The sequence below is a fragment of the Vulpes vulpes genome, chromosome 9, assembly GCF_048418805.1.
Source record: "Vulpes vulpes isolate BD-2025 chromosome 9, VulVul3, whole genome shotgun sequence".
Lineage (NCBI taxonomy): Eukaryota > Metazoa > Chordata > Mammalia > Carnivora > Canidae > Vulpes > Vulpes vulpes.
This window is the reverse complement of record NC_132788.1, coordinates 82,595,276-82,605,639: the sequence shown is the minus strand read 5'-3', so window position 1 is coordinate 82,605,639 and position 10,364 is coordinate 82,595,276. Positions and strand designations below refer to the sequence as shown.

Here is a 10,364-nt window from a genome sequence, read left to right as displayed (position 1 = left end):
ACTATGAATCTGTGTTTACATTTTTACCTTACAAAGCAAGGTAAGCATTTTTCCCATGTTCTCATAAATGTAACTTAAATCCTATGTAATAATCTATTATATCAATGATAGGTGTTTCAATTGTTTTTATGTATAATTTCCTGTTATAAATATTATTGCAAGGAACACCTTTATAACCATTTTTGAAAGATTTTTATTTCTGATCCTCCTCTTTTTTTAACTAACATTTATTTTCCCCTAATGATGGACAATACTTTCCCATAATCCTTTATGAATATGTCTCTATTATTTTGTTTTTATTTTTTTTAGATGAGCAAAGCTCATCTTTTCATTAAAGATTTTATTTATTTATTCATGAGAGATACAGAGAGAGAGAGAGAGAGGCAGAGACACAGACAGAGACACAGGCAGAGGGAGACGCAGGCTCCATGCAGGGAACCTGATGTGGGACTCGATCCTGGGACTCCAGGATCATGCCCCGGGCTAAGGCAGGCGCTAAACCCGCTGAGCCACTCAGGGATCCCTCTATTATTTTATTTATTATTTATTTAGGTACTGTATTTTATTTATTCTTTTTATTATTTTAAAAAGGATTTATTTATTTATTCACGAGAGACTCAGAGTGAGAGAGAGAGAGGCAGAAATACAGGGAGAAGGGGACGCCTGGTGGCTCAGTGGTTGAGCATCTGCCTTTGGCTCAGGGTGTGATCTTGGAGTCCCAGGATGGAGGCCCACATTGGGCTCCCTGCATGGAGCCTGCTTCTCCCTCTGCCTGTGTCTCTGCCTCTCTCTCTATGTGTGTCTCTCATGAATAAAAAAACAAAAAACAAAAACAAAAACAAACAAACAAACAAACAAAACCACACAGGCAGAGGGAGAAGCAGGCTCCCTACAGGGAGCCCAATGTGGGACTCGTTTCCGGATCCCAGGATCATGCCCTCAGCTGAAGGCAGATCCTCAACTGCTGGGCCACCCTATTCTTTTTTTAAATTCAAGTATAGTTGACACCTCTTATCTGTTTTAAAAGTTTATTTATTTATTTTTTAGTAATCTCTACACCCAAGATGGGGCTCTAATTTACCATGCCAAGATCAAGAGTCATATGTTCTTCCAACTGAGTCATCGAGGTGCCCCTATTATCTCTGTTTTAAGAGAGTACTAAATTCCTGGGCTAAAAGATATAAATATTTTTAAGGTTCATTGTATATATATATATATTGACTAATATTTTTTCAGGACATTTACCAAATCATATGCCACTAGTACTATACAAGTACCCAGTTCACTGCATTTTTACCAGCATTTAGCATTATCAAGGAATATTCTGCATGAGAATTTTCTCTCCCTTTCTTTCTTTTTTTTTCTTTTCTTTTTTCTTTTCTTTTCTTTTTTCTTTTCTTTTCTTCTTTCTTTCCTTCTTTCTTTCTTTTTCTTTCTTTCTTTCTTTCTTCTTTCTTTTTTTCCTTCCTTCCTTTTTTACTGTTTGCTTGTTTTTTTTTTAGGGGGTTAGGTTGCTGAGATATTGTATATGTGAAAAAAAAACCAGTCTCTTTAGAAAAATTTGGGAGCTTCCTTCATTAACAGAAATCCTAAACAGAAAACTTAAATCCATTGGTTCCATATATTTCATATTTATTTCAAATCCCTTTATTTTCTGCAATTGTGGAAAATATTATGTCTGTGAAAACTATTTTAGGTTTTAACACATTCAATTTCAAAAGCAACTACAATTTCATTGTAAATAGCAGCCTAATATTCCACTAGATAAATATAACTATTTAATTGATCTGCTATAGTTGAAAATTTACTTTTTTCCAATTTTTAGCTGGAGATAGTGGGATGAAGATTCTTCTTCATGAATTGTTGCCACCATCTCTGATTGCTTTGGACCCACCATGTTTGTGAATCATGTTACTGTGATTTTGGCTTTGACTTTAGCATTTAGGTCTGGTAGCTAGGCTTTAAGACTTACCTTCTGAACCTAGTGTATTCCAGTGACTGAGCCTCTACCTTACCTCGCATTCCTTGGTAGCGGTACTTCCAATGACCCAAGTGTCTGATGCCTTATTTTTTACTTGTTTAAAATAATAATAATGGGGGGGGGGTGTTCCTGGGTGGCTCAGTTGGTTGAGCCCCTGTTTGAGGCTCAGGTCCTGATCTCAGGGTCCTGGGATCTAGCTGGCACCAAGCCTCAAGGTCAGTGGAGAGCCTCTTTAAAATAGGAATAATAATAGTTCCCACCTCACAAGACTGTTGTCAAGGCTTAAATGAGATTATAGCTACTTTTTTTGCTGCCTATTCTTCTCCTGTTCCATATTCTTCTAGTGTGCTGAAAATCAAAGTAGGCCTTGTATCTATTACGTTTTGTCAAGTCTGTTACCTTAGTCCAGGCAGAAGTATAGAGCCCAAGCAAGGTCAATCAAAACACATTTTGGGGAGTCAGTATGGAATTGGGATACATCTCCATTTGAGAACAGGTATCACTCAGAGCCAGAAAAGAAAGCCAAAGGAAAGGTAAGCAGAACCATCAGAGCTCAAAAGGGAATTTAGAGTCATCATTGAAGACCCTGGATACAGTTTACCTAAAGCTTTAAACTTCCCACCAGTGATAGAAATCATTAACTTCCATTCTTTGCCCCAACTAGTCCATGTGGTGCTTCTGTGACTTGTGTGTGTGTGTGTGTTTTAATAGATTCATTTATTTATTCATGAGAGTCACAGAGAGAGGCAGAGACATAGACAGAGGGAGAAGCAGACTCCCTGCAGGGAGCCCGACGTAGGACTCGATCCCAGGATGCCGGGATCATGACCTGAGCCCAAGGCAGAGAGACTCTCGACCACTGAGCCACCCATGTGCCCCAGTGCTTCCGTTACTTGTAACCAAAATGGCTTTATCAATCATTTTTGCTGACAGTATTTAATCCTACTTTTAAATAATGTATTAAAATAGTGCCACTACTTGTTCATTCTCTTTAGGCCACTGAATATAGGGCATTATATAATGGCAAGAATCATTATTATTAGAGGTCTTTGAAGTATCTCTTTTTTATAATTTTTCAGAATAAACATATTTTGTTGTCTTTATTTATTTTACCCTAAAATAAACATTGCCTCCGATTCTGAAGTCAGAATGACTAGAATAGGTTTTCTGTTGTTACTGTTTTTTTGCAAAGATTTACTTGTGAGTTTGAAAACATAGTCACAAGTGTGGTTTGTCTATACATGAAAACCATTTAAGGGGAAAAGGTTAATGGCCTCTCTGCAGTGTCCTAGCGCCGCTCTAACAAAGTACTATAAACTGGGTAGCTTAAAACAGCAGGAATTTATTGGTGCACAGTTCTGGATGCTAGAAGTCCAAAATCAAAGTGTTGCCTGGGCCAGGCTCCTTCTGAAGCGTGTAGGGAAAGTCTTTCTTGCTTCTTCCCAGCTTCCAGTGTTTGCCATCAATCCTAGGTATTCCTTGGCTTATAAATGTGTCACCTCAGTCACATGGCCATCTATTTCCCAAGTTTGCACATTGTCTTCTCTCTGTACTTGTCTGTATCTGTGTCCACATTTCTTCTTTTTGTAAGGACATCGATTATGTTGGATTAGCATACTCTAATGACCTCGTTTTAACTTCCCTCTGTAGAGACCCTGTTTCCAAATAATGTCATATTCTGAGGTACTAAGGGTTAGGACTTCAGCATTTCTTTTTTTAGGGAGACACCATTTAACCTACAGGCATCATTTAGTTTTAACAGATTAGATTTTTGCAAAGGCCACCATTCCTCTCATCCTCATTTTCATACCCCATTTGCAAGGAGTGTTTGCTGCTTCTCCCCATAAGAATTAGAGTCTATTTCTCCCTCTTCCTAAACTGGGGGTTTTAGACTTGCTTTGACCAATAAATTGCAATGGAAGTGATGTGATGTCTCTGGTGAGTCTAGATTTCAAGATACTTTGTAGCCTCCACTCTCATTCCTACTAGCCCAAGACCATTTTGTGAGTAAGTTTGAGGCTGGCTGCTGGAATTGTCAGTGGATGAGAATTGAGGTGTCCTAGCCAACAGCACTAATTGCCGGGCATGTGAGTGAGGCCATCTTGGACCAGGCAGACCTAGTTGAGGCTCTGGCAGCTGGTGCTAGAGCTGCATGAGTGATCTCGGACATGACCGGCAGAAGTACCGCCTAACTGAGCACAAATTGCTGGCCTACAAAATCAACATTAAAAAAAAAAGGGGGGGGATGCCTGGGTGGCTCAGCGGTTGTCTGCCTTTGGCTCAGGGCGTGATCCTGGAGTGCTGGGATGGAGTCCTGCCTCGGGCTCCCTGTGTGGAGCCTGCTTCTCTCTCTGCCTGTGTCTCTTCCTCTCTCTCTGTGTGTATCTCATGAATAAATAAATAAAGTATATATAAAAAAAAGTGTTGTTTCAAGTTACTACATATTGGAGTGATTTGTTACACAACAATAAATGATTGATACAGTAGATCTGAGTCTTTTGTTTACTATCTCAATCACCTTGGCTAAATCACTTACTTCTAAGAGCTCCTGCTTCTTTCTTTGTAAAGTGTGGATATTTTACTGATCTTTTGCAATCAGTTCTAGGTTTCAAGATTTTAGTTTCAACTTAATAAAAACTCAACTCAAAAAGGCAAAAGGAATAAAAGGAACTTATCAGCTCAAGTAACTGAAAAGTCCAGGGGTCTGGTCTGGCTTCCAGTAGGACTTACTTCAAGGACTCAAGTGATTAAGTCAGAGGTTTGTTGGCTTCCCTCTCTCCACTTTGTTTTCCTCTGAGTATCAGCTTCATTCTCAATCAGGCACCTCCCAAGTGGAACCCTCCTTTCTTGCTGAGGCTTAAAGTCATCAGTCATCCAACTTGACAAACCTAGGAGGAAGTCTGACTTTCATTGGACCCAGTGGAAACTTGTGGCTGTTACTAACCCCATCAGGCCAGAAGGCTGAGATGCTCCAAATGGTCAAGGCTGGGACATATGTCCATGCTGAACCAGTGTGGTAGAAAGGGAGAGGATAGCACTGGAGGAAGAAGGACCAAGACCATCCGTAGAGATTGGTACAAAGGAAAACTGGGGTGCTGTTACTGGAAGAAAAGACATGGAAGTTAAACAGGTAGAAAGTAACACACTCACCCCTTCTTGCATAGGCTTGTTGAGCAAATAACAGTAATAGCTTACATTTATTAAATGCTTATTAGGTACTCTACATTGCTCTAAGTACTTCACTCTTATCTTTTATTTTTTTGAAGATTTTATTTATTTATTCATGAGAGACACACAGAGAGAGGCAGAGACATAGGCAGAGCGAGAAGCAGGCTCCATGCAGGGAGCCCAACATGGGACTTGATCCCGGGACTCCAGGATCACGAACAGAGCCAAAGGCAGATGCTCAACTGCTGAGCCACCCAGGCCTCCCAGTACTTTACTCTCTCTCTCTTTTTTTTTATTTCACTCTTTTAACTCCTTTTAATCTTCTCAATTTAGAAGTAGGGGCAGTTATTACTCTCTTTACAAGTGAAGAAACAGGCATGAAGTAGTTAAGTCACCCATGTTCAAACAGGTATAAGTCACATCAGAAGTCAACTAAACTGGCTTGAGAGTGATCACGTGTAACTGTCAGTCTATATTCAAAATGGATCACCAACACTATGGTAGGCAGAACCCCAAGATGGTCCCCAAAATTCTACCTCATGGTGTATAATCCCCTCTTCCAAGAGTAGGTTAGGACTATGAATGTGATTGGATAGTTACTCCATTAGGTTATATCTTACGCCAAAAGTGATGGGATGGTCACTCCCAAAACTCCTACATAGCTGTCTGTAGGGAGATTCTTTGTTGGCAGGGCGAGTGGCCATTATGTGAGAGGGCCGCACGGCTTGGACGGGAAGACCATCTCTAGCTGAGATCTCCCTCCAGCCAACAACCAGAAAGAAATTTCTCTGTCCTACAACTACAAAGAATTGAATTCTGTCAATAATCTGAATGAACTGTTTGGAGGACCCTTAGCTGCAGTTGAGGATGCCTGGTGGACACCTTGATTGCATCCATGGGGAGAGCCTGAGCAGAAGACCCAGTTAGGCTGCACACCAGCTTTGGACCTACAGAGCTGTGAGATAATAAATATGTACTGTTTGAAGCTGCTAAGTTTGGGGGTAATTTAATTTTTTTTTTAATTTTTATTTATTTGTGATAGTCACAGAGAGAGAGAGAGGCAGAGACACAGGCAGAGGGAGGAGCAGGCTCCATGCACCGGGAGCCCGACGTGGGATTCGATCCTGGGTCTCCAGGATCGCGCCCTGGGCCAAAGGCAGGCACCAAACCGCTGCGCCACCCAGGGTTCCCAGTTTGGGGGTAATTTATTACCAATACTAGCCCTCTCTCTTTGTGGCCTTATCGTCTTATCAGGGTATGTTTTCCCTCCTTTGGCACTCCCAGGGCCCCTCACACCAACTCTCCTGGGGTGCTCACCATATTGTGCAGTTCCCACATTCCTGGGAGGTGGGTTGTAATCATCAGGTGGGCGCATTGTCAGGTTCAATGCCTGGTCATTCTGTGTTGTCAACACTTGATACAGTGTCTGGTATGTATGAGCTGTTCTGTAATTGGTTGTAGAACGAATGAAAAGGCATCCTGTGTGGCATTCATTCAAATTTCTATTTTATTATGGGATCTGGTGAGGCCTGGGTTGTGGGTGGGTGCTCTCAAAAGTAGTATGCAAAACATCGACCGAGAGCCCCAGGACAGTCACCAGCCTGGATCTAATTCAGCATTAATTTTTAGGGTGGGGCATCCTATACCTAAGGGTGGTGGCAATTTACTCTCCAAACCCCCACTCCTAAGCCACTTCTCTCACCCACATTTCAATGTCTTCTCAAACCATCAGTTTCCTTGCGTTTGCAAATTTCTGGAGGCAGACAGGCCTCAGAATCCTAGCTCTACTACTCACTAGCTGGGGAATCCATTATTTTACTCTTCTGAGCATGTTTCTTGGTCAATAAAATAAAATAATCCCTCCTGCTGGCAGAGCCCTTGTAGCGATTCCAGGGGAGAATGTATCCTGCACTTGGGAAGTTAAGCTGCATAAAGGTCACAGGTCTTGCCCTTTTGCTACACGCGAGTGTAGTGTTCCTACTATGCCCTGCACAGTAAGTGCTCAATGAATTTGTTGAATGGACACTTGGTGGAAAGAATTCGGCAACAGTGCCTGGACCGGCAGCAGGCATTCCACAAATGGCAGCTTTTATTATGTACATGTTGCAAAGCAGGAAACTCACCTGGGGATGTCTACCCGGGTGTGTTCTGTTCTGATTCAAATTACACGGATTTTACCATTCCCTCTTTAGTAAGGTAGCCAGACAAGCAGGGCCCATTTTAACCCCTCTCACGGCTCCTGCTGACAAAGGGACATCCCTTAAAGACAACACTCCCGAGAAAACTGAGCCTCAAGCATTTATGGGGGGGGGGGGGGGGGGGGGAGTCAGGATTCCAACAAAACCAGGAAGGAGCAAATTCCAAAGCAAACAAACCCATTACCCACACTGAGGGTGGGTGTTCACCCCTGTTGGGCTAAAGATAGAGCACTGGGCCCTCCCCGGGAACTTCCTGGCTTTTATTAGTTTGTAATCCCAAACGTAACTTTTCAAAGGTTTTTCTTCTGGAAGTGTGGGTGTGAAACTGCTTCCCTCATCACATCTTGCAGGAGGATCTCCGAACATCTGTACATTATTTGAAAACCTAGCATCCGGCTGGGACGTTTGGGTGGGTGGGTGGGGGGCCCCGTGTGATGGGATGAAACAGCAGGGGCACGTTAAACACATCGGTCAGAAAGCCTTTTTCAACAGAGGCGGAAAAATTAGGCAAAAATTACAAATGGCAAATTACCTTGGCTCGCTTACAACGTTTCATCAGAAGCCGGCCTCCCCCACTCTCGGCACCCGCGGAAGGGGAGAAAATAGGGCGCTTAGAAGTCTGAGCGATAAAGATCTTCTCACCGAGAGCCAAGGGACAAAACTCATTACAGATAAGCCCAGTCCTCGCGTTTGCACCGGACGCCTCTCCCGGATCGCTAACCCCCGGGCAGCCGCCAGGAAGCCGGGCCAGCCCCGCGGCGCTGCTTTCCCCCAGCCCGGGGCGAGGGGCGCGCTTCCTGCGCTCTCCGCACCGCCCGGCCCGAGCGCGGGAACCTTCCCTGCTCCCGCCGAGCTGCCGAGTTGGGAAAACTCCGCCGCCGATGCGTCGCGGCGAGAGGGGGGAGAGGGTGTGCGACCGCAAGGGCTGCATTTTGCAAGCCTGGGATCGATATCTTCCCCTCCCCCCATCCCCAGCCGCGGACTCGGCCAATGGAAGCCTGAAAGGAGGAAGAAAAAAAAAAGAAAAAAAAAAATTAAGCCCCGACGCAGCCCGAGTGCACAGGCCTCTCTCGGCTTTGTTTCCAGGCGGGGGGCTGTGCCGGGCTGGGGGCGCGAGCGGGGACTGGGCAGGGCGCGCCCCGCGGCGGCGCTGCTGGAGCCGAGCTGGGAAGCCCTCCGCCCTAAGGAGGAAGGCAGCCGCCCGGCCCGCGTCCTCTCCTCCGACCCCAATGCAGCCCCTCTCTCCAAAGGCCCGGGATCTGCGAGCAACGCGCACGGAGAGGCGCCCTCTCGCCAAGCCCGCGCAGAGCTCGGCGTCTTTAAGAGCTCGCAGAACTGGAATCTGGCAAAGACTCGCCAGCTCAACAAGGCAGCCGCCCTCCTCCGAGTCTCGGAGACCCGGCCAGAGCCGTCCCCAGCTCCCCCTCCCCCGATCCGGCTGAGCCGAGCCCGCAGCCCCGCACCCGGGTGGAGAGGGGGCGCCAAAGCGCGCGCGCGCGCAGGGAGAACCCGGCGGCGGGACCCCCTCCGACGCGCGAGCCGAGCGCGGCTGCTTTAAGAGCGCGGTGAGCGCGCGCCCGCCGCCCGCAGCCCCGGCCCGCGCGCCCCCGCGCCCCCGCGCCCCCGCGCCCGCCGCCGCGCGCTCCCCCCGCCCCGGCCCGCGCGCCCCCGCGCCCGCCGCCGCGCGCCCCCTGCTCGCTCGCTCGCCGGCTTTAAAGTCTCTGCCAGGATCCATGCTCACATGTTACTTCCTGTATGGAGGCATGGCCAGTTTCCAGCCCCGCGCTCCTCGTTCCTCCCCAGCCTGCGCTGGAGCCACAACTTTCAGGAGCATGGACTGAAGGCGCCCTCGCCCCTGCGCCCCTCTGAGATCCTTTGTGTGCTCCTCCGGCCGTTTCTATTTCGGGGGGCTCCTCGCTCCCCCCGCCTCTCCCCTCCCCTTCCCCGCGCGCAAACATGCCTCCTTCCTTCCCCGGGCCCTGGAAGGAGCTGCCTGCCTGAAGCCGGGAGACGCCGCGCCGCGCCGCGCCGCGCTCAGCCCCGCCGCCGCCCGCCGGCCCCCGGGCTGCGCTGCGCCGCCGACTCAAGTTGGGGATCTTCGGCTGCTCGCCGCTGCCGCCTGCGGTCCCTGCGCGCCCCGGGCCCCGGACCCCGGGCCCCGGGCATCGTCGCCGGCCGCCGACTGCGCGCCCTGCTCGCCCGGCTTGCTCTTGATTTTGGACGGGAAGCAGCCCAGCCCTCCTCCGCCGAGGATCGTCCCCAGCGTGGCTCCGCGTTCCCGGTCACTTTTTTGAGATTTTTTTTTTTTTTTTCCGGGGGGCGCTCGGCGGCTTCCCGGATTCCGGGGGGGGGCGACTCGGGCCGCCGAGCGCAGGGGGGGCCCCGTAGAGCGGGCGAGCCGGGGACGAGCCGGGGCTTAGCGGAGGCTCACTCGGAGGCGAGAACTTATTCAACAAGTTTACCCCCCCTCCCCCTGCCTTCCTCTTTTCGATGTGCGTTTTCGGACATGCGGAGGTTACTGGAACCGTGTTGGTGGATTTTGTTCCTGAAAATCACCAGCTCCGTGCTCCATTATGTCGTGTGCTTCCCCGGTGAGTGCCGGCGGCGGAGCGGACCCGGCCCTGGCCGGCGCGCGCGGGGGATGCGGAGTTGCCGCCGCGGCACCGGAGCTCGGGCGCCCGTCCCGGGGACCCCAGCGAGGGTGCAGGGGGGCCGGGCACGCAGAGAGGACAGAGGCATCCGCTCCGCTGCTTCTGGCGGCGTTTAGGGAGGCTGGTGGTTGGTGAGGGTGGAAGCAGGAGCTGCCCGGGAAGGGGGACCGGGGCCGTAGGGGTCTGCTCTTGCTTGGGTTCGTGGCGGGGGTCGGGGGGTGGGGGATGTCTCGGAGAGCCCGAGTGGGGAAAATGATAATAATAAAAAAAGATCGCTTTGCTGATCCGCCACCGTTCGGGAGAGCGAGAGCTCTGGGGGCGTTCGAGGAGCCTAGGGCCAGGGAGAGGATGCCTCTGTGGTTTGGG

At 48.6% G+C, this 10,364-nt stretch overlaps 1 protein-coding gene across 5 annotated transcripts in view; it reads left to right on the top strand.

Annotated features, from left to right (window-relative positions):
* The first annotated feature begins 9,088 nt into the window (after positions 1-9,088).
* The window catches only part of PTPRG (protein tyrosine phosphatase receptor type G), a 701,447-nt gene continuing 700,171 nt past the window's right edge, over positions 9,089-10,364 (top strand). For all 5 annotated transcript variants that reach the window (XM_072720551.1, XM_072720550.1, XM_072720548.1 and 2 more), the window contains exon 1: positions 9,089-9,938. In XM_072720551.1, the coding sequence (XP_072576652.1) occupies positions 9,089-9,938 (850 nt within the window). The remainder of the gene's footprint in view (positions 9,939-10,364) is intronic.